At 38.9% G+C, this 25550-nt stretch overlaps 1 protein-coding gene across 3 annotated transcripts; it reads left to right on the forward strand.

The window, feature by feature from the left end:
* Window positions 1-7257: 7257 nt before the first annotated feature.
* LOC133455264 (calcium-binding protein 1-like) lies at window positions 7258-25176 on the forward strand. 3 transcript variants are annotated; one of them, XM_061734213.1, is made up of 8 exons: window positions 7258-8056; window positions 19699-19866; window positions 20732-20762; window positions 20854-20997; window positions 21132-21241; window positions 21387-21461; window positions 21612-21684; window positions 23722-25176. In XM_061734213.1, exons 1-8 carry the CDS (start codon window positions 7388-7390, stop codon window positions 23745-23747), a joined length of 1296 nt encoding a protein of 431 aa, XP_061590197.1. In that variant the 5' UTR covers window positions 7258-7387; the 3' UTR covers window positions 23748-25176. The 3 variants fall into 3 exon arrangements, with proteins under 3 accessions (XP_061590197.1, XP_061590198.1, XP_061590199.1); XM_061734215.1 differs by lacking the exon at window positions 7258-8056 and adding an exon at window positions 16329-16832; XM_061734214.1 differs by lacking the exon at window positions 19699-19866.
* The last annotated feature ends 374 nt before the right edge of the window (window positions 25177-25550 follow it).

The following is a 25550-nucleotide window of genomic DNA, read 5'->3' on the forward strand; positions in this document are numbered from 1 at the left end:
TCCTCTAAACCATGACAATCATGGCTCCAACCAGGCACCATTTTCATGCTCATAACGTGGGAGGGGCTTGTGAGACTTGAGGTGTGTTTTCTCAGGAAGCACTAGAGGGAAGAAGAAACTTGCATTTCATGTATTGTTGAGGTTTTTTCTTCAAGAATCAACAGATGTAATATCGTCCAGAAATCACTTACCCTAACTTTAGTTTGCCACAAATGAAGATCACACCAAATCAGAAAACGCACATTTACTATTGTTCTCCTGCCATACCTTCAATAGAGGTAAGTTGAAAATATTGCTCTTTCTTGTTGAGAGAAAACATCAGTCCAACTTTATAGGGAACTGCTCCGATTTGTTTGCTGTTACAATGTTTTCAGTACTCCAGGTAGTTTGGACTGAGAGACCTGCTAAAGAATGAATTAACATTTTAAATAGATATTTAATAAGACAGTGATTGACATGCAATGGTCCAGTGGAGCATAAAGGACAGCAGAAGTTTCACATGGGCATACCTTCTGTTTTATCGAACTTTCAGTTGGATATGTTTAATTGTTTTATTCTTGATATTACATCCCTCAGAATATGTTCATCATGAGGGTGCAACATTCTTTTGGATTATATTTCTTGAATTCCCTTGTATTAAGCAGTCAAAGTTCAGACATTTTCAGATCTTCCCTCAGCTGTATCTTGGATAGTGTCATGGGCTAGGTTTCCATTTCAGTTAAACACTCCCAAGAAAACTCCAGGACACAGATGATGCATTTCCATGAAATTTATCTTGTGAAACTGTTGAACACAATACAACATAAAGGTCTGCATTATTAAACAAAATAAACATCACGGCATTATCTAATGACAAAGTAGCATAACTTAGCAATCCTAGCAGTGTAGCCAAAATGGTAAGTAGTAGCAAAATACAGAGCTAACCCAGCTTACAACACAATTAGCATCTCAGCAGTCTCATTATTCACATAAACTCAAATCTCCATAAACATCATCATTATAAGTTTCCCAAGTCTGTTACTAAATAAATAATACTTAGGCCCTACAGACATTGCCTTAGCAAAGAGCTAAGAATTAAAGCCTGCTGATCGAAGAGCTGATGACTGCTCCCCCCTGCTGTAGCTGCTGGCCACATGGCAAATCTACTTCCTGTCTCCCAGCATGCACTACTCTATGTTGCCATGGTAACAAAATAAACAAATGACACCATGAACACTTTTTGTAGAGGCATAACACTCCCCACTTGGGGTATTTTAAGAGCCCATATTACTGAATAGAATCAGTCTTTGGAGAAAGAAGCAGAACTACTTCTGTGATTGGACGAGGGAAAGTCTTTCTGGTTCCTTCTTTAATAACTTCTACTTCGACTTTTCGGACCAATCCATCTTCTCCTGGAAAGGTTTTGCGGATGAAGCCCATAGGCCACTCATTGCTCTTAGCCTGATTGTCTTTCAAGAGAACTATGTCCCCTTCTTGGAGGTTCTGCCATCTTCCTTGCAGCTTGTGCCTAAGCTGCAGTATCTTGAGGTATTCGCGTTTCCACCTGCTCCAAAACATGTCCGCCAAACTTTGAACTTGTTTGCACACCACTCTGAAGAGATCCACTTCATTAAGGTTGCTTGTTGGAGGAGGAGGCGCATGGCCTGTCTTGAGGGTCAGGAACATTGATGGGGTTAGGATGAAAGGCGACTCCGGATCCGATGACACTGGGATGAGTGGCCTAGCGTTCATGATGGCAGCTACCTCGACCATGAGTGTGGTGAGAACCTCATGTGTCAGATGAGACTAAACACTCAGGTGCAGCTGTGAGTGCTCAGAAACTTCTCCACACTGTTGAAACCTGGATTGGTGTTGTCCATCTCCAACTCACGTGAGGCGCCGATAAAGTTAGTTCCACAGTCAGAGCGTATCTGCTTTGCGGGGCCCGTGATTGCAAAGAACCTTCTCAAGGCGTTGATAAAGCTGCTAGCACTCATTGCTTCGATCACCTCAATATGAACTGCCCTTGAACACATGCATGAGAACATCACAGCCCATCACTTAGAGTTGGAGACTCCTTTGCTTGTGCGACGTGAGACTGTGTCCCATGGTCCAAAGACATCGAGACCTACGTAGGTGAAGGGAGGTGCTATTTGTGGCCGTTCTGCCGGTAGAGCTGCCATTTGCTGATGTTAGGTCTTTCCCCTCAGTCTTCTACAAGTGACACATCTGTGGAGCAGCCTACTGATACAACGTTTGGCTCCCACCAACCAGAACCCTGCAGCTCGAATGGCACCTTCAGTCAAATGTCTTCCTTGGTGTTTCACTGCTTCATGATAGTGAGACACAAGCAAGGTTGCAAGATGATGCCAGCCGGGAATAATGATGGGGTGAGTCTCATTCATGCTTAGATTTGACTGTCCAATCCGTCCTCCTACTCTAAGAAATTGGTCTTGGCCTATGGTCGGGTGCAACTTCCACAAGCTGCTGGAAGATGTGATGTTGGATCCTGAGCTAATACACTTGAGCTCCTCTGCATAACAATCACTCTGAACACTCTTCACAATGCACAGTTTAGCTCTTAGCAGCTCTTCCTCTGTAGGATGACAGATGTGCTACCCCTGACATCCATTTTGGATGGAATGGATGAAAGAGCGGGCTATGTGAATGAGGTGTGTCATGGCTCTGAGAAGAGTGCTGAACTTGGAGAAGCGTTCAAAGCGTTGTGGGTGTACCACATCTCTAATAACATGCGTGAAGCTTGTAGTCACCTAGGGACGCACTTCAGAATCGATGTCGGGGTCAATAAGATCGTAAGTCTCCTGAGACTCTGATGGGTGCAAAGATGCATCATGAAGGAATGCTGGTCCTTTGAGCCATGCTGTGCTGCTAAGGAGAGCTGGTGTCACAGTTCTTGACCCAATGTCAGCTGGGTTGAGATGTGTTGGGATGTACTTCCACTGGCCAGGACAGGCTGACTGGCAGATTTGCTGGACCCTGTTATGTACATAGACATAAAATCTCTTTGACTGGTTGTGGATATACTCCAACACAATCTTGCTGTCCGTGTAATAGGTAATTGTGGCAGAGTGGTGGCATATCTCTTAATATTGAGTAGCTCAGTGAAATTACTCTCAAAATTCACATTGCCACTTAACGATACAGCTCAGTTTGGTTTGGTACGACACAGTTTAGAACAGTAAACCACAATCTAGCTTGAGTTGCAAGAGCCAGGTGTGTTGGCTGGATGGCCGTAGCTACCTTCGCTATGTAAGGAGACATCATATCATTTTACCATATAACACAGTGTCTATTGTTAAAGAAATTAGGGGAGAATAATATAACTCAGTTAAGAAAAGACAGAAGTGAAGGACATGCACCACATTGCATTCTTTCTTCTTGGCAATAAGAAGCTGAGTTTTGTTTGAGAAAAGGCTTAAAACTGCTGCTTCTTCTGTTTCTCTCCATGTCAGATGAAAGCAATGATTCTTTGTCAACCAATCAGCTGTCTGCAATGTTTCTAAGTCCCTCCATAACCTACTGCAACACTGGAACCCTTATTTTGAATGGTTTCAAAAGTTAGTGTGATCTTTGCTTCACTATTTTTCATAAATTAAGTGCCTCCTAGTTTGTCACAAAAGCTTGTCCATGGCTTAAAGTTGAAATGTATTTTGATGTAGCTCCATTGCAGCTGTCCATACATTGCTGCAAACAGATCTTCTGTTTTAGCTTAAAATTGCTTCAATTCCCATCAGTTATGTCAAAAAGAAAAGTTTCCACTCCTTGCCATCTAACATCTAGACCAAGTTATTTTAACTCAGGGATGTTCCGTCAATGATTTATTGATACAACCTGACATCTGACATCAAGGATATTAAAATGTATTTCTGACTTTAGAAACATCATGTGACAACTACTGTATATTAAGAATTACAATTTTTTTTCTCTCCCCAACTCCAGAACAGTCACGTGTGTAATTTGGCCTTAGATGAATAAAGGTCTTCGATGATGTGCTGGAATATTCAATAAACAAAATCTGCTGTGTTTGAACACAGAGCCACAGATGTGATGTTGGTAAAATAAGAACTAGATCATGATTTGACCCGCAAGATGATGCTCTCTTTGTTTAAAAGTGTGTTTGTTTTTGTTGTTTATATCTACTCCCCACATTCTCCTTTTGTTTTTTTTCACAACCTCCCTGCCTCTGCAAACATTAAATGGGCCATATTGCACCCGAAGGCTCAAATGTCCCCTGCTGCAGCCCAATGAAGGCGAGCCAGAATGTCGGAAATGGGCACAGCAGGAAGAACAAGAAAAGGAAGCTGGAGTGTGACTTATGTAAGATCCAAATATTAGGAACTGCATCAGAATGACATAAAAAATAATAAATAAAATGGAATAAATAAAGCAGTTCCTCATAATACTGAAGAATTACAGAAAGCCCAATAGTCACTAATAACAGTGAGTGAAAGCAGGCCGTTATTGAATGGGATGAGTGAAATTTGGTGATGATACTTTGCCTCTCCCTGGAGCACAGGAGACACAGATGTCAGAGAACAAAAAATCCCCTAAGAGAAGAGAGCGAAAGCCGCTCATTTCTCTCCTTTGCTCTGTGAAACACAATTCATAAGCACTCGAGTGTCTAATTGGCTTCATGTATTAACACTATCACACACCTCCATCCCCTAACATCTGCTGTGAGGATTTTGACCCTGGGTGTGTTAATGGAAAAGGACCAAAATACTGACACACTTTCGGTTTTAGCTATTTATCCATTTGACCAGAGTTATTAGTTAAATTTTACTTGACATGATGTTGTTTGTGACATGCTAAATGCAGTAGTTATGTATATATGTGATTTAAGTTTATGTGCGCATGTTGTTTGTACACAGCATGAGTAATCAACTATTTAACCTTTTTTTCCTTTATATTAAAACATATATTTTTGGAATGCATACCATTAGAAAAGAAGGAGAAAAAGCCGGTTGTTAAGAAGAGCTGTCACTGATTGAAGCTCAAAGCCCCTTCAAGAGAGTCCATCTGTAATCCTGTTTATCATCATGAAAAAGAAAGGACATTGTCTTATGAGTTCTAAATAGCAAGATATTATAATAATGTAGACAAATAATTTGATCCTTACACCAAGTCTAAATTTTATATGTTATATAATATGTTATATTAACTTAAGTTAATGTATGTTACGCCATATAACTCTTTATTTCTCAAAAACAAAGATACAAGGTAGAAGCAATGAGGGAAAAACTAAGTACACCCTTATGTCTCTGACAGGAATTAAGAAAGTTTCAGCCGAACACTGCTAATAAAATCAATTTTATTAATTGACCATCTGCAAGTGTGAACACTTGCGGTGTGTGCCACCACAATGTCAAGGAGGAAAGACATCAGCATTGATCTTAGAAAAGCAATTTTGGCCTATCAGTGACAAAACTTATGAAACATTGAAAAAACTCAGACTTTACATACCTCAACTGTCATCTTAAAAATTAAACTTCACAACATTACAATTAGAAAAAGACTGAATAAATATGGTTTCAATACTTATTTGTTATTGACAAAGGCATATATCTTCCCTCTTAAAAGAAAATGTCAGTATGACTCAGATTTGCAAAGAGCAAATCACCAGATTTCTGGGAAAGAATCCTTAAATTCCAAATTAGACTCTGGATGACAAGTGGATACTGTGAAAACTAAATACAGCGTGTTAGATGTGTCAGCTCCAACAAAATCTGAAAAGCCCAGTGGTGGCAGTGTGATAATTTGGGTTTATTTTGTAGCCATAGATTATGCAGTTTCATGTCTTTGAGCCAACCATGGACTCATCTGTACATGATTTGGTTGCATTTGACTCTAATATGTATGTATTATTGTATCATTATTAATTTGTATATTACATTTTCCACTATATGCATTTTTAATAGCAGACTAGACCTGGCATCTCATTTTAAAGTAAAATCTCATAGCCAGCTTCTTAAAATGACATTTTCTGTGATTAGGCATATAAAAAATGTAAACATTCATAAGTTGATGACAGGGCAGCTCAAGCTCGCCAATGTCTTATAGCTGAGACATGCAATGACGTAAAAGCATAAAACACATAAATAAAAGTCCTTTATAATGTTCACTGTTCACTGGAATTACTGTCGCTGACCACTTGTGAGTTTCATGGCTTCGTCAATACACGGATTACTGGCCATGTAGGATAAAAAGGTTAATTACAATAAAAGGGTTCACTAGCTCTCTCTGCTGACAAAGAAAAAAAAAGGAAGAAGGTTGTGTCAGAGGCTTATTAAAGGTGAAATTAGACGTTATAGGCAGTACTGGAGTTGAGGGGGGATGAGGGGGGATGGCATCCCCCCCTGAAATAAAAACGGTCAAAATCATCCCCCCTGTAAAACTGCCATCCCCCCTTTCCATCCCTTATGTCATTTCATCAATTAATGTGGTTTTACTGCTATTTCAACATTTAGAGTCATCACCAGAAAAATAACACCAGAAAAATAACTTATTTGACAATTTTCACCTGTTTCAAGTAAATTTTCACTTGAAATAAGTAGAAAAATCTGCCAGTGGGACAAGATTTATCTTCTCATTACAAGCAAACAAATCTTGTTCCACTGGCAGATTTTTCTACTTATTTTAAGTGAAAATCTACTTGAAACAGGTGGAAATTGTTGTTTTTTCCAGTGATGAGTCTTGTTTTAAGTGTAATGAGATTTTTTTTACTAAAATGAGACATTTTAACTAGAAATAAGACAAATATTCTTGTTAAGATTTTGAGTTTTTGCAATGATCCATTTTACTTATCCTGTGAAGGACAGAGTCATATTGATAAGTTCAGAAAACTGTTTTTTATTGTTGTGTTTTGATGTATTAGATGTAAGCCCAGTGGATATTTAAAGCTTACAGAAGGCTGCATTTAACTGCTGTCATTCCTGCAGTATTTCTGCAGGTGTTTTGGTCACTGCTATTATTTGTAATATATTATATTATTTGTAATCAGCACAAATTATCTGTCTCCATATCCACCATCCCCCCTGATATTTTTTTACAACTCGAGTACTGGTTATAGGCTGGTGACGTTTGCCTTAAAGAAGTTTGTGCATTGACTGTGTGCAAAACACTGCAGCGCAACACAGTGCAGTCATTCAAACTTGGCGAAGCCCCCCGTGAAGCGTGTGGAGGCTCTTCACTCTTCACTCAGGCCTGCTGCTCGATCGGGCGGCCGTCCAGTGACAGCTGAGCGTGTGGATGAGAGGCAAAGATTGGTCATCATCATCTGTACGGCTGAACACCTGCACGTGCACGGAGGACAGCCTCCTTGTTCCGTTTCTCAACCATCATCCTCCACCAGCTTCACTTCGCTTGTTAATCAGGAGAAAGCCAAAGGATGAGCTCCACTCTTCCCAAAAGCGAGTCGGCTACATCTTTACTGAGACCATCGGGGCTCACCCGCAGGTCTGCGCACTCGGATCACGGTCCTCGCGGTCGCAGGAACCACCGCTCCCATCATCATCATCCCCCCACAGATGGAGGCAGGGAGGATGCAACTTGGACAGAGGACTGCGAGACCAGTGCGCGAAGACCTCTGTGCCAACCAAGACATGTCGATCCTCGGAATTACGGTGATCGAACGCAGAGAAGCCACTCGGACCGGCAGCCGAGTCACCTGGATGAGGATTACGCACAGGAGGATGTAAGGCACCGGACCAGCCGGCATCAGAAAGAGCGCAGCAAGTCCTCCAGATCCAAGCACCACCATCATCCCCACGACTCGTCTCGAGGTGAGCAGCCTGCTGCTTCTGCTGCACACCTCCATGGCTCCCGGCAGGAAAGAACCTCACCAACCGCGTCTTATCCAAAACATCAGGAGGACGCTGATTTCTTCTTCGAGCCCAGTGAGAAAGTCATCACCGGGTCTGCCTCCAGTCTCAACTCTGACTCCCCTACGACCAGCGCACCTGTCCACACCGCATCCAGCTCCGCATCCAAAAGACGGAGCACAACCTCCGAATATGACTCCAGCCTTCACCCCATAGTCAAGTCAGTCTTTGGACAGGTAAGAAAAAGAAATCAAAAGGTCCGTGGCGCTTTTAAAAGTTGATTGGAATCTGAATTCAGTGGTCACGACCGTAAGTTTGTAAATTATCAAAAACTTCCTCATTTGGTTTAAAGTTTAGTCAACCAAAGCAACATTTCAGCTATTAGTTCAAACATTTTTTACATCAAAGACACAAAAAGTCGACCCATAGGCTACTGTATCTTATCATCATACTTCTCACAAAATGTAAAGCTAGAAATAAATTAGTTATTGTTCTAAGCAGTAGTATCAACAATATTTAGCAATAATCAATCCATTCACACTCAAAGTTTTGGTATTGAGTTAAAACGCCTTTTAATCAAAAGAAATTGCTTAAAAGTTGTGTTCTACAAAGATGAAATTAGCCTGTCCTAACAAAATGATATCTCACTTAAGTTCACCCTCTTCGTAGGTATTTGCCTTGTAATAATATGTAATAACATGTCACAACAAGCAACTCTAAGGCCTTTTTTTTTAAAGACATGGTATCCACTCCAACAAACACAACTGAGGAAATAATAGGTGAAGATGACACTCGTGACACATCTTTAAAAAGCATATTAACATACAAGTTTCACAGAATAGCACAGAGTTAGAAGAAACTAAAAACACTGGCAGTATTGAGTACATTTGACTCCAATGTTGCAGAGCTCTGGCTGTTTAACTGGAGCAGATGTTTACTGTATCGCTGATTATTCTGGAGCAGGTCAAGGTTTTCAAGTGAGATGCAGGTGCAGCCAAAACGTATAAAGACACATTTGAATAGAGTTGCATTCAGCTCAGTGGAGCACATTAAAAATGAATGCATGTTTTCAGTTCAAATCATGGCTCCTGTATGTTTCTGGTGTACATTACATTCATGTATGCTGATATGAATACAGGGGCTTTCATTGAGGCTGTCACCTGAACAATGGTAGGGGGGATCAGCTTTCCTGCCGTGTGGAAAATAAATGCTTCATAGACGAGTGCTTGTCTCTCACACACGACAACTGTGGGTATGCAAGCTATTTTCACACTAATAAAACATAAATGTTCATTAAAATTATGAATGGGGAAGCATTCATTTTAAAAAGGTATAACACTACTCTCGTCTAACACAGATCAAGCAGCTCCTGTATCCCCAACCCTTTCCTCCCCCATCCTTTTCTTTTTTCACCAAAATCCTCCTTTTTGTATTGGCGATAACAAACTAAAGATGAGACAATTACATCCCCACGTGGTAATGTGTTCCAGAAATAACTCCTCTCAATCCAGGCCAAAGCTTCAATCAGTCTTAGGAGGTTCCAGTGAGGCAAAATCCATGCAGTGACTGCCGTGCTATATATAGTCTCTGGAGCTACTGATGTGTGTGGAAAGATGAGATAGTTTGCCATTCCTATAAATGTATAAATCATCAGTTGAAAAAGTTTTTATTTACTAAGCTAAATCATTCATGGATAAAAGCCTTTGATTTGGGGAGCGGAGAGAAACGGGTTGCAAAATGAGATGCAAATGCTTCTGCAGCTTTGAATGGTTTGGAGGGAGAGAGGGCCTAACACGAGTCAGATGAAACAGGATTAACAACTCCATTAAAAACTGTTGCAATAAATCAACATCTTGTATCCAAATCACTGAGTGTTCAAAGTTCAAAGACCGTTGTCTTTCTGCGCTGATGTCACTTTGCAGTTCAGTCGCATCAGATGTAGCTTCTCTCAGTCAAAATGAATTTATGAGTGGACACGAGTTTGGATCATTTGTGTGAAAGAACGAGCAACAGACAGTCATTGAATGATGCATGTGTTAGAATGAAACAGAAAATGACAGAAAAGTAAAAAGCCTGAAAGCACCATTACAGCTCTTTGAAAATATGTTTCTTGCAGAGTCCAGGGTGGTAGTCAGCCTGCGGTTTCTCATTTCACACGTTCTTGCGTAACATCAAGATCTGAATACAATACCAACAGAACTAATTTGTCTTGAGTATGAAGCCAAAAATACATCTGGAAGACCTTATTATGAGGGATTTTTATTTTTTTTGGGGGGGGGGGGGGGGGATCAAACACATCAGCAAAATATACTAACTGACACAGAATCACATAACTGTTTTCCAGCAAAGAGCCAACATGTTGCTGCAAGCTATCCTTTTATAATTTATATTTCTGTATTTACACACTGAATCATGATGACTAAAAAAGAAAAAAAGGTCCAGTGTGGAGGGTTAGATGAAGGACACCTCGGGTATGTTAGTTTGTGTAACTATGATTCTCTGTCGAATTCCATATATCCAGAAAGCATGCAGTCACCATAAAATGTTCACCCTGTAAGATCAGGGACGTCACAGAAGTGCTTTCTTTCTTCCCATAGCATTGCTGTTTCTATTTTAGCAGGCTCTGAACATTCATCACAGTGTGATCTATAGCAACCTTGTTCTGTAAGCTCTCACGTGACACCTGGAAACAGCAGCACTGAGCATGAACTGTTGTCTTCTGTGGAGACATTTTCATCAGGGAAAGAGTTCTTTGTGCATGAAATTAAGATGAAAGGATATTGAAAAAAATAAAAGATCAATTTCTGGCAAATCATCACATTTGGAGGGTATACAGCTACTTGTTTGATTTAAAACAAAAACAGATATTTCATTTTTTTTAATATAACAACTAGATGCTCTGGCTTTGCATATCATATTGAAAGACAAGAACTTATTATACTTATTATAAAACTTATAATTGGGAGGGGTTTCAGATCCATTAAAAAAAAGAAGACAAATAATGGAATCACCTTTATAATTTGCATTTCTAAAATCAACACCTCTACAACTCAGTATGCACATTATTCTGCAGTTAAAAGAGAGACTTGTTGTTCTTAAGGAACTTTTTTCACCTGGCTGAGTGACAGGAGACGTGACCCAACAAGAAAGATGTCAGTTCTGGGAAAGGATCATAAAACCTGGTCAAAATGATAATTCAATATGACATGTGTTTAGACATCAATAGTTGTCAGACAGCTTTGTCTAAATTTTTAGAACAAGTAGAAGCAGTATAGGAAAGGTGTACAGGGAAACAGAAGATGGAAGATGTCATAGCAGCAGGGTTGAAACATCAAAGCAATGTGCCTTGAAAACATACAAAACGAAAATCTAGCAAATTTCAAGTTTCAAGTTTATTGTCAGATGCTATATGTTCAACATACAGCACAATGGAATTACAGTCCTCCCTGACCCACGCGGGCAAAATACAAGTAATAAAGCAGACACCAGCTGATGGTTCAGTAAATGATGGTCGGTAAATTGTAAAAAACAAACAAACAAACAAAAAGTGGAAAGAAATGGGATTCACAAAATAGAAACCAACTGTAGACCATCATTAACACTAAATAGAAAAAAATGGTTTCAGAGACATGGACTCTGGATGATTACCTGAAAATTATATTTAGGGACCCCGTGAACCTGCAGGTTTAAACGGGTATAGAAAGTGGATGGATATTTAGGTAAGAATCATAAATCCGCACTGGGAGAGGAGACGATGTAACTATATTTATTTGGTTCACATTCAGAGAAACATAAAGACAACTGCCTGAAGAAAACAAGCAGGTCTCCATGGTGACTGATAAAACAGGTTTGGGTGTCAGGTGACAGAGTAGAGGAGATGGGAAGACAAAAACACCAAAGTTTGGAAACATTTATCTTCCCATCAGTTTAAAATATAGGACGATAAAGGTATTTTTTTTAGGATGATACATCTTACTACAGGGCAAAGAGATCAGGGAAGAGATATGAATACCATATCAGCAAACGTCATCAGTAAACAGTCTAGATCCAGTGGAGTCTCAAATTGAAAAAAAAAAGTAATTTTCAATACACAGAAATAGTATAGTTTCCTCTGGATTCATCCTTTACTTCAAAGCATAGTACCGATAGATGTAATAAAGTACCTGTATATGTAGTTCCTGACCTCCTAATTTTTCAGTATTTTTAATTACAGCATGTTTTTTTTCTTCAGCTAATAAATAAAATAGATTGTGACACAATTGTAATTTTTCTTTTCTTTTCTATAAAATAGAATAAATAAATAAATAAAACTGTCAAACGAACAAATAAACAGCCTGCGAGAGTGGTGATTTCTTTTTTTGGCCAAGGGCTGTGTTGTCCAGTAGAGGGTGCAAGTGCTGTAATAATGGTTGAGAGAGGGCTGGAGAAAGGGGGGTGGAGGGTAACAGTTCACTTTGTGTCACATCAGTGAGCCAGGAAAAGTAATGGGCCAGAAGAAGAAAGTGAAGGAAGCACAAGGATGGTGTAAATCAGAAGCTCAATGACTGAAATAAGAGTCACTTTGAGCTAGTGATTAATACTCTTGAGCTGGCAGTGCCCTGCTCTCGTTCAGCAGCTCTGACAATGTGAGGAAAGGTTTTCAGTGGCAGATTGACCCCTCACATCCTCACCGGGTTTTTCCTGTTACTCACCCTGCTCTGGCAGCCACTAATGTTTCCTTTCTGCAACTCATTTCATCTTTTTCTTCTCTTTTTCAAAATCTCTCCCTTTTTTCTTCTTTTGCTTGGGTCACACTGACCTTGAAGATGGTATGAAAAGAGATAATTACGTGTGAATTACCAAAAGAAAAAAAAAGAAAAGATGAAGATGAAGATGAAGATGAAGAGGCAAATCTAGAAATATGAGGGAAAAAAGCAGGAGCATCGTATTCACCCCGGCATATCATTGGCCACTTTGGAGTATAACAGGCTATTTTTAGACCCATCTGGGTATTTTTATATTTGTGCTGCCAAAGACGGAGGTAGAAAATTCGCTCTTTGGTTAAATCCTCCTTTTTTGAGATGAGGATTAAAGTCAACACACAACTGTACACACAGCAATGTGAGTTCCAAGTGTGTATGTGAGTGTATGTGTTTGATTTTTGCTGAATACTTACTGAGACCTGAGGCTGAAAGATGAGATCAGAGAGATGGACAAAAGGACAAGAAAAAGAGATTTAAATAACATGCAACGAAATGACACATAGCAATATTTTCACTTGCTGACGCACTACAGTACATTTGCCACAATATCCTGACTGAAATTTCCTGGTTGTAACTAATTTGATGTGAATGGATTAATCAGCTGTAGGATAAAAGTGTGACATCTTTGCCTAGGCACAAGAAGATGACGCAGATGTGTGTGTGTGTGTGTTTTCTAATATTTATTTTCCACTACCTAATCCGATGACAAAAACGAAGAATCACAAAGTATCTCACGGTCACGCAGTTGGTTTATTTGTATTTGCATTAAGATACACTGAGACAGACTTGGTAACTTTGGAGGAAAGATGTACAAGACCAATTGTTATATAAAATGTACTCAAGTGAAATGAAGAGAAGCTTTATAAAGACACAATTAGTTTAAACACTTGATTAAAAAGTGGCTGATAATAGCACAAGAGCTCATTATTACTCCAATCCCCTCCTTCCCTCTCCTACATTGCTCATCTCATCTCACACATCTCCTGTAGATGAAACAGACTTCAATATCTTGTGTAAAGCAAATAATCACATTTCCTCCTTTAATGAGATTTTTTGTTGAGTGCATGCACACAGATGTCCTTGAGTGTCACTCTGTGTCTCATTATTGAGTCTATGAAAGTGGGAACCTCAGTATTCATCTGATGTATGCTTTACAGCAGGATATTGTCAGCCTACAGTGTCCAAGCAGTTGTTTGAAACTGTAAACGTGTTTCTGATTGAGTGAGTAAATGAATGATGGACATGGAAAAACAGTAAACAGTAAAAGACAGGGAGAGAAAGAGAGAAGGAAATCATGACCGTCCACACTATGGTGTGACATTATGAGAGCTGACGGCTCCTGTGTCTGTCGTCTGATGTGTTCTGAAGTTCACAATGAGCCTCCGGTGAGAGGCTGGATGAATCATCCGCAGAGCAACATAGATGAGATGCATGGACGCTGAATGGAAGCGAGATCTCAAACAACTTCAGCGTGAATGTGTTTATTAAAATAGCAGAGAACAGACAAGGTCGAAGAAGAGAGGAGAATAAGGATATACATTAGTGCTGTGGTGACTAAGTCTGACGGTACCTCACGAATGGATACTGCCCGGTAGATACTTAAAAAAAAAAAAGAAAAAATGGGGGAGGCTTTTTACCGCATGTGGTAGTTTGTTGTTTGAGACGGCGGTGGAGGATGTTTGACCTTCAGTGAGCAGAATGATGCCACAGTTTGACACTCTAAGGCTGGTTTGACATTAATCTGCTGAAAAGAGGAAGGTTGTTCTGAGCTTACTTTCAATTTCAGTCCCAAATGTCTGTAACTGAAGTTGTGGTCCATTAAATACTCTTAAGCCTAAGCTTAACCCAAATGTCATTTGGAAACCTGAAACTTCCGCTACTCGTGAGTGATGTCTCTGTGGTGGTCTTACAAATTCAACTGGAATTTATAGAGGAATTGGAGAATTTACATATATTGGAGGAAGAACAATTGTACATTGAATTGGTATGTAGAAATGAGCACTAACAGCAGAGTGAGGATGTTGGGAGTGGGACTTTAATAGTGGCACAATTAAAATGGTGAGAAGAAGCTGCATTATGTGCCCTGTGGCTTTTTGTGTGTGTATGTGTGTGGAGGGGGCTTTAAAACAGCACCTTTAAGTTACAAGACAACAACAAAACTGACTGAGAACAAGGGAAACTATCACTGGGGGTAGAATAACTGGTTGCAAATCAGAATGTAGTTCTACCCTGAAGCCTAATGTTGAGCCTGAGTTTTGTCTCTCTCCTTTTTTACTCCAGATTGGACCATTGTGGCAAATGGCATTTAATATGGTACGAAGCATAAGCTACCTGATAACATACACAGCACCATTAGGAAATGATTACTTAAGACTCTAAATAGTTGTTTAATAATGCCCATCCAGTAAACATGTACACCATTAGTGAATGATTAGTAGATGTATTAGGTAGCTGTTACTTAATGCTTATTCACTCCAAATAAACACCATTAGTAAATGATTACTAGGGACATTATTAATGTTTTACTTATGTATTAACTAATATATTACTTAATACTAAGTAATGCATACATAAGGATAAATAATGACATCATGTAACGTTTATTAATGCTTACTAATGTATTAATTAACTCTGAGCAGTAGGCATTAATGAACTGTTTATTAATGCATTAACTAATATGCTAATTAATGTTAAGTAATACATAATAATGGTTATTTAACTATTATTAAACTGTTAATTAATGCTTAATAATGCATTAACTAACGTTAATTAAGGGACCCTTATTGTAAAGTGTTACCAATATTTTAATGAAATTACAAATAAAGTAGGTATTCCTTTCCCATGAACTGCTATACAAATGGAAATTCTTATGTAAAATCACGGGAGATTTTGTTTGTTATATATTGTTATATATAGTATATATTGATGTTCTGTGGGTGTTATCAGACCACATTTCCCATATTGGCCGAGCAAATTATTAATATGAGGCACTTGCCACAACAGGACATGAAGCCAACTGATAAGAGAAGTCAGAGGTGGGGCTGTTGTTTTGTGATTTTGCAGTTTGAGCGTGCCAAAATGTTGTAAATTAATCGTATTTAGGTGTGTGTGCATTTATAGAAATACCTCAGATTTTATATTTACTCACTGTCCTCGACAACAAACTTGCGTGTGAGTGTGTTTGTTTGGAATAGGCAGGCTATGAGCAAGCTTTTTTTTTGTTTTTTCCCAGCCTGTCCGTAAGTGTTTGCATTTGCACGTGCTGTTTTGCATCCTCTAGCACAGTGGTTCAGCATCCGTGTGTCATTTCTTGCACATTTCGGCTTTGATCTGAATCCAAGCCCTTCAAGCTTAACATGACTTTGTGATGTCTCTGTGTAGAGGGGGATGGATGCTGGGGGTAGAGTGAGAAGAGTAAGGCTGTAAGAGAGAGAAAGCGTGTTTTATTTTTAGCTCCACAGCCCCACATCCGTGTGTGTTTAATCAAGTGTGTGAGTGTTTCTATGTGTTTGTGTGTGTGTGTGTATGGGTGCGTGTTTGGGATAATGTTTTCAGCATCTTCATCAAAGAAAGGTAATATGCTTGTCTGAATGTGCTTCTTCTGTCACAATTGCATATATGGCTTAAAACTGTGGAGTTTGCAAGAGTTGGGGGGGGGTGGGGGTGCACCAACGGACACACAAAGAGAGAGAAACATAGAGGAGAGAGGGAGGAAGGGAGGGAGGGAGAGAGGGAGGGAGGAAGGAAAAACACTCTAGGAGAGAGGATGAAAGAAGAAGCAATGCTGCTTTTCTACTCCTGGCACTTGCATCTTGCTTTGACTACATGCATGCTTCCTCTCCCCTTCTAAACTTAATGTTTCTCCAACCTGCCTGTCATTCTTCTTTGTGCGTTTCTTCCTTTGTCTAAGTGTTCCTTCTCCTCAGACTGTCCGGCATCCTCGTTTCTAGTTCCTCCACACTCCTTTGTCTTTCCCCTCCCAGCCTCTCCTTTACCTCCAATACTTTCTATATTTTTCTCCCCCGAATATTATATATTTTTTAAATCAATGAGCCACTGAACCCTCTTTCTTTTTCTAATCACCCCTTTTTTCCGATGCATGCCTGGAAACACATGCAAACACACATGCATACACATGCACGTACATACAGGCACACTAACACAGTTAGAGAAAATACATAAGGCAAGAGAGATTTTTTTTATTATAATTTATTTATCTATTTTTGCAATGGGAAACTCTGTAAAGTCGCTAAAAATTTTCACCAAGAAGGTAAGGTCTGCTCTGAGGTCTTTCACCCCATCTCCTTGACTTCTGTGACTCATGGTGCATGTTTGTGTAATGGTGTGTGCCCAACTGGACCAATGGCTACTGTATTTGACTGATCTGTACTGACTGATCCCTCTGTTCTCTTTGACATTTCACTGCCTGGCTGTGCAGGACAGTGGTTTGTGTTGCCAGAGCCTATTGACACTGGAAAACTATGACAGTATTTTCAAAGTGAAGTTCATAGTTTGCCAACGCAGTGGCTTAAAATGACGATAGTTGATAAAGGGCTGTGATGGCTGTCTTTAGGATTTATCCTCTGTGAAACATTTGAGATATTTTTGGCACATGATTGCGTTAAGAGCTCATCAGTGCTGCTTGTGATACTTGTTGACTGAATCTGAGAATCAGGATCACGTCACCTTACCTAAGAGTGACTTAGGATCTATATGAATCACACTTTGTTCGCCAGAAATACGTTACCCTGTTACTGGATCTCAGGGCTCAGTGAACATGTCGCAAAACGGTGTACTATTATCACATCTCTGACATTTGCTGCCTATATCATGTCAGTATAGGCTTGAATGGACCTTCAGTTTCCCACAGACTGAATTTCATTGATATCAGCAGCTGCACATCCTTGAGGAAGCACAATATGACAAGCAACTGTTGATGCCTTCTGCTCAAAATGGGTTGGAGATCTGCAGAAGTTCTTGCTTGACTTCAGTCGTCCTTACTCTTTTAGATTTGTTTTTCTTTGCGTGTGTGTGTGTGTCTTTTCTAAATGTTATATAACTTCTAGAACGAGCCTTAATAGTACTTTTCTGGCACGATGTTGCTGTGGACAGCCTTGCTCCATGCTTCAGTTGCTCAGATTGCCCAGTGGGCATCCGTTCCCGTAGTGAAGGCTGTAGGAACACACAGACTGGCATTAGGACTGGCATAATAACAGATGGAGTGTCAGGGTCATTTGAAGAGCGTGTAATACAGTGTGTACCTGCATGTAACATATGTGAGCATAGAAATCTCTCATTATACGCATGCAAATGTCCGTTACTGTTTAAGCCATCTGAAAACCGTACAAACTCTTGTCAGGGAGACTTAAAGGAGGAGTTAAATGAACCCTTGGTAATTTGGTGAGATATTGAGTCTACTCTTGCTTTATGAATCTGCGCTGAGTTGAGGGTTTTTGTGTACTGAAAATAAAACTGACATTACATGTTTTATAAGTAAGAAAAAAGGCTTCTCAGCTGGATAAAAACATACTCGAAATAATTTCCCTTTGCAAAGCAGCCGCTTGCAAGCTGCATTCGGCTGCTGATGTCAAAATTGAATATTTGCCAGAGCCTGTTTGACTTTACTTAGAGGAAGCTTCTTGGTCCACTGGCAGGCAATGATTGTCTTTTTGTCTCAGTAACTGGGTTGACGGCTTTGAGAACAACATTTGCCCCCCGGTTGCTAATTGGTAATTATTTTTTTATGGTTGGCTAAACTTTCGCTTCAACTCCTGCACAATTGTTCTGTAATGAGAAAAATACAAGACAAACTTTGCCACTTGCACAAATTCATCAGAGACTCCATAAAGGAGTCTTTGGAAGTTGAAAATGTAGTGTGCCTCATAAATCTGCCCTTAAATCAGTGAAGTATCTAGTTTTGACAAATGGATCAAGTTGATGCTCTATTTTTACTCTTTCTTATACATGTACAAATATGGTATTCAGACATCTTTTCACTCCATTCTAATTTGGGGGTTATTTTAGTCGTGCTGGCTGTTTTTTATAGTGTGAAAATGTTGAGCACACTAAATTAAATATATGGATTTTGAAATGCACCATTAGACAGAATGTAAACAAGTATTTAGATATGGTAAACTAAACAAATTAGCTTCACTATTTACAATAAAAATATCTCACTGGAGAGGGAAATGGGATCACCAACTATGGTTACTGCTGTAGTCAGTCAGCTCACATAATGTAGTCTTCAAATGCTTTAATGATGATCAAACACATTTGGGTTTGGGCCTCAAGGCTCAGATGTAATCAATCTCCACTTACGTGTAGACATACTGGGGGGTGTCGTAGACTTGGACCAACAGGTGGAGGCTATCCGGCAGGCAGGAGAGAACATAAGGCATGTGACTGACAAGTACCTCTTCTTCAACTATGGACTAATTGCAATGAGTCACGCAGAGAGAAGTTTAAAATGGGCATAAAGATGCCCGAGACTGACTGAACTAGTTCCCTTTGGTCACCTCATTAAATGCAGTCTGAATTCAGGAAATTATTTGCAAACATGTATTCATTTGAAGTGCTGCAGGTGGCATGGGTAGTCTGATTTTGATGATTGTGTTAGTCGTATGAGCAATAGGTTTTGGTGGTAACAGTGTCATCGTAAAGCTGAGAAATGTCAGCCCAAGACTATAAATGTAAAATCTAGTTTTGTGATGAATTAGAAACCTTTTCTCACACAAGAATTCGAAAGGTCATAAAATAAGTGTTTTTTGTCATTAAAAGATAATATCAATTTTATAACAGATATTATTTCTTTCTTTTAAATCATGTGGAAACGTCCAGGTATTGAACGGGATGGTGACCCACAGGGTGGACTGATGGCATCAGTTGCTGTGTCTGACATATTACACCCTCCTCTGTATGAATGAACCCCTTTCCCTATCATGACTAAATTGAACCCATGCGCTTTTATAAGCAGCAGACATGCAGTACATCTGCCGCTTATGACCTCTTACTCCCATGAAGCCCCCGTCCCTCTCCCAACTCCATGCTGGCTCCTTGTTGACACCATGCTTCAACAAACATTCTCTACCCCTGTCTTTGCTCCCACATCTGGGTTCTCACCCTGGATGCTCCTCCAGGACCAGAAGAAGAACTACAAAGCAGTGCAGTCTTGTGAGGAGGGGGGATCTAGGGGGGGCTATCTTGAGCCACTAATAGCCCTGGCCCAGAACGGAGCCAGCATGCACAACGTATTGGGGCCTGCATGCATCTTTCTACGCAAGGGCTTCGCAGAGAGCCGGCAGGCTGTACGTAAGTTCAGAAAATATCATGTGCATGCATGCCGAGAAAGATGAGCACACAATGCTGTTCATGCGCAATAACCAAAGACATTACTAGTGTGTGCAGTATTCACATTCAATGCTGTCAAACATAAAAAAAAATAAGAAAAAAGGAATAGTTAAAAAGGTTGTGTGTGTTTATGTGTCTGTGCCTGCATAGCAAACAAAAATATGGTGCACATTTTGTAACAAATGAAAACTTGACAATCCATGTTATGGTCATGGCAGGAATGCTCCCCTCATGTTGATTATTTCTCTGCATCTATTTTCCAGAAGAGAGCAGCATGCCTCAATGTCCTTTGGTTAATGAAAGCAGTGACCCCGAAATCCTCTTTGATAAAACCGTTTCTTGATAAAAAATGTTTTTAAAAGTGCCTGAGATCAAATCGGTTTAAATCAGTGAGGTAGCACATAAAGGAACTCTTTTGTCTCCAACCACAATCTGCACTTTCATAAACTCAAACACCTTTCCTATAAAAACAAACATCTATTCATCACACATATGCTACGTGAAAAAAGTAAATGGATTCCTCAGTACAAGGACTTATATTATAGTAACCAACATTTCTGTAGTATCACTAAATTGCTTTGTTCTATATGCCAAATTCTGGCGCAGATTTCCAACACGCAGGGTATTTTCTTCCCTGTGTGATTTGACTGATGAGCGATTCCACTCCTGTTGGAAGCAAACTTGAAATCTGCTGGCACACGACTGAAGCTGCCTTTTTATCTTCCACCGTGTCATGTTGTGTGTGAATTGCTGGATATTGGCATGACTTTTAAAAATATCAGCAGCGTTTCCACCCTAACCTTCCATTGTGATCCCTCACAGGACCGAGAGCTGAGGCCAGAGGAGATGGATGGTATGTTACACTATATTTAGGAACAAAATAAAAAAAGTGTAGTTTTTCATTTTTTTTCTAATAATTTTTATCAATTGCCCCTTTCGCTCAGAGCTGCGTGAGGCATTCAAGGAGTTTGATAAGGACAAAGATGGATTTATTGGCTGTAAAGACCTGGGGAACTGCATGAGGACGATGGGCTACATGCCGACAGAGATGGAGCTGATAGAGCTGAGCCAGCAGATCAACATGAACTGTAACTAAAACTTGGGCTTTTTGTTTTGTGTAGTTGTTTATCTTTCTTGGCTTTGTGATTTATTTTGCAATAACCAAATGAAGAATATTTTTGAATTTTAAGTATTTAATACTTCAAATCAATTTGTCCACCAGTGGGAGGACATGTTGACTTTGAGGACTTTGTTGAACTCATGGGGCCCAAACTACTGGCTGAAACAGCAGACATGATCGGGGTGAAGGAACTGAGGGATGCTTTTAAGGAGGTAAGTAAGACACAGCAGCATGTGCCACCTCAGAACCAGATCTACACTCAAAGAAACGTTTTTCCAATTGCATATTGTGATTGTTTAGCATTTTGGTTTTCAACTATACAAAGAAAATTAAACATTTTATTTTTCTAATTTTCAGTTTGACACTAATGGTGATGGCCAGATCAGCACAGCAGAACTCAGAGAGGCAATGAAGAAACTGTTGGGACAGCAGGTACAGAGCTGCTGGGAGAGTTTGCCTTCCTTTCTGTTGCTCTGTGTCAATCACTGTCAGCCTGATTTCTGTCCATCTTCTCAACATGCAAACCTGGTCTTAGTTTGTGCCACAGAAGTTCACACTGTCCCCACATCTTGACTTTTTCAGGTTGGACACAGAGATCTGGAAGAGATCCTACGAGACATTGATCTAAATGGAGACGGACATGTAGACTTTGAAGGTCATACATTTTATGCAACTATATACTTCCCAAATACACCGTACACCATGACATATTGCTTATGATACAAATTGATTCCTCTTTTTTGGTTGGTTCTCAGCACCCTTGTATCTTATCTTCAAAACACATACCATACCACATATCGGTATCTGTTTAAAATCCCAATATGTGTGTGCCTTTTATAACCCAATACCATGCTGATATTGAGGTGAGTGGATGAAGTGATGTCTGTCAGATCATCTCTGCGCCAAGGGATTACGTCAACTCAAAGATTACCTGCCGAGAAACGATACACACAGGCTGCAAGGCATGAAAATATCAGGAACTACTTCTATTTTCAACTCTATATTCACAGTAACATCTTTTCTTTTTTTTATGCACTACTATATACAGTATATATATATATATATATATATATATATATATATATATATATATATATATATATATATATAGCATTGTCTGTCTCTTATTCAAGGCTGAGCAGTGTGTGCAAAAGGTTAATATAGGTTTTCCACTGAAAGCAGCTGCCTGTCACATCTGAAAACAATGCCATATAATGAGAGGGGTTGATAGAGAACAAAAACAGCTACAAGCTGTAAATTAACAGGCTCGAGGATTCCCAGGTGAATAGAGGGAGTCCAGTGACCAAACAATAAATGAGTTGAATGAAATAATTTTTGTCATCACGAGTAAGATAATTTCCTGACCTTCTGAAAAGTTTAGTGGTTTTCCACTATACAAAGAAAATGAAAGAAAGAAAACGTGTAATTTGATAATGCATTTGTATCTCTATGTACAGTTCATAATTAGCACGAGTTTAGTTCAACTGTCTGGAAATCTAAAGTAGTCTGCAATATCAGCATTAAATCTGAGTCAGTATTTACATTAAATCAATTGTTTCATGTACAAAACTGTGTCAGCGTCCACCAAAACATCATATTTATTCTCTGTAAGAAACACAAGACATCTGCTGAATCCTGGAGTCATGAAAACATTTGAAATCAAGTTGACGTGATGATTTCTTTGAACGTGTGCTTTGACTCATCATTATTGACATGCACTGATATTCTTAGTGCCACAAGTTACACAGACTGAAAATATATGAATGGGCCTCCAAATATCTTCCATGAGTTACTCAAATGTGTCTTATGATTTTATGATTTAGCAAACAGCTGTAGACTTCCAAGAAACCATTAATATAACCATTAGGCTACAATTAACATCACCAAAGGCTCAAAAAACAATTGTATGCATGTTTGCATGCATTGTGTCTACCCTGAGTGATTCCGGTGAATAAGTTGAGTGCAGATCCCATGTCATTGCATGTCTTTGAATACAATTTCTAGTGCTGTCAAGCGATTAAAAAAAGAATTAATTAAGATCTGTAATTAATTAATCTCATGAATCTCTTTTTTTAAATCTCGCCTAAAAATTGCTGAGAAAAAGCCCTCGATTTGAGGTGTTTTCCTCTAAATTCATTACATTATTGTGGCAGAAATCAAAACATTGATATACTGTATAACAAAAAAAAGTGAACCTCCACGTATAGAAGGAGCTCTGGGATTAAAAAATTAAGAGGTTCCTTTGTGTGTGTTAAAGTATGGAAAGTATGCAGATACTGGTTTTGTTCCAACTTGTACAGTGATTTTTGAACAAATATGCCTCATGTATGATATATTATGCAGCCCAGAAAGGTTGGCAGGTGCCCAAGAATTGATTTCTATACATAGTACAAAGAAATCACCATGTATTTTATATTACATTTATATAGCAGATGTTTTTATCTAAACAGATTAACAATTGCACACCACATTGGGGATAATGCTCAAGGACTCTGGAGCATGTCCATTTGGGAAGTTGGGGATACTTCTACCTCAGAAATAAGCATGCTTCCTTCTTTAGAGATTTAGAAGCCATTAATACATAGTTCATTTTTTTATTTTTTGCACCCACCACTGAATTCATTTATTGAATCAAATTAAGGCTGGTAACTGTCTTACATTAATAGTATTTTTTTTTTTTTTGAATGAACAGAATTTGTTCGAATGATGTCTCGATGAGTTTCTGGAAGAGACCGCCGACAGGGGAGGAAAAGGAGAAGGTCTAGCACTGAATCCAGACAGATGCTGAACTACTTGAACTGTCGATGAGTACAAGCTAAAACATATCAACCTTGCCCTGAAACTGCCATGCTGACGCACTACGGCTGACGACTGCAGCCAGGAGAATCACTGTTAATAAAATGCTGCTTCTGTTCCTTAGAGCATAAACAAAACCAATGGCTGCATTCGTGATTTTTTTTAATGTTCTAGAGTAAATTATAAAACCATATTTTCCTTAATTAATGACAACATTTCTTCATTGGTTGTTAACCAAGCGGGTAATGTGCAGACTATTTTGCTAAAAAAAACTAGAACTACTGTTATTGTTGTTCACTGTAGCAATTAAGATGATATATTTTGTTAGACAGCGGGACGTCAGCAGAGACCCAAACTAACACAGCAATCTCATTTTCACTGCTGACAATATATTAAGCACAAGCAAAAAATGGCAATATGGGAATATTTCATCTTATTCAGTCAGGTCTGTGTGTTTGTGTTTTGTGCATATTGTTGTTCCTTCATTTGATGCCATTGATGTAAAATGTCAATATAAATAGCTGTCGAACTCTGGTTTAGGCCAGCCAGTATTTGTTTGGTGTACCGTAGCACTGATTCTGTTTTTCTGACTTCTCACATCATTTCTATCTCAGTGTGAGAGAGATATGTCATTTCCAGTGTACATAAGACTACCCACTCCTGCATCTGCAAACATTCTGGAAAGAATATTGTTGATCTTTAATATGTTGATAGGACTTTTCATTTACTCGTATGTTTTGTTACTTCTGAGTTTGCATGAATACTCAGACTACATTAAACATGTTCTGAGTTCTCACTGTGCAAAGACATCAACAGAGTGTTATAATAACCATTAAAAGAGGGATTCTGCTGGTGTTTTTATTTCTGTCTGACAACTAAAACATGGGTCTCGTTAATGTCTTGTTTGTTTATTTTGTGAGTCTACTGTCACTGAACACTTTTGAAGTGAGGCATTTCACTTTTGGTGCAACACTCACACTTCCAACTTTAATACCTCAGAGTGAATTGAACAGACAATGTCATCCATTATTTTTCCCTGACGTTGTCAAATCTCTAAACCATTTTCCTTACCATGATTATCTTTATGTTGAAGGAAGAAGTGTGAGCTTCTTTATGAAAAAAAAAGCCAAAGAAAGTTTACAAATACACGAAGAGATTATAAACCAATTTGTTAAGTATTGTTGGGACAGTTATATTATTGTTGGACTGTTCATGAATGGAAATGAGAGTACATGCATGCTCTGACCCTGAAGATATTTTTCAAAAGGAAAGTATTACTTTGTGATTTTATGTGTCTTAACTGTGTGAAACTATGCATGCCAGAAAACTACAGCAATTTGTAGCAAAATAGACAGAAATAAAGTTTTTTTTCAACTTAAGAATACTGTGTGTTTCTTGTTCATATTTTGCACACACATCATTACCACCTAAACTCTGTCAGTTGAGACTTAAGATTCTTTCTTTCTTTCTTTCTTTCTTTCTTTCTTTCTTTCTTTCTTTCTTTCTTTCTTTCTTTCTTTCTTTCTTTCTTTCTTTCTTTCTTTCTTTCTTTCTTACCATTGCTATTACTGCAAACTGCAATTTCAGTCCTTCCAATAACCAAAAATTTGGTGCTTTTTTACAGACAAAAAAACACAAAATCCTGCATGCCACAATTATCGAACAGTTGTAAAACATTTAAAAAGCTTGTAATGGTAACATAAATGGAAGATATTTTGAAACACC

Source organism: Cololabis saira, chromosome 11, assembly GCF_033807715.1.
Source record: "Cololabis saira isolate AMF1-May2022 chromosome 11, fColSai1.1, whole genome shotgun sequence".
In the NCBI taxonomy this organism is placed as follows: Eukaryota; Metazoa; Chordata; class Actinopteri; order Beloniformes; family Belonidae; genus Cololabis; species Cololabis saira.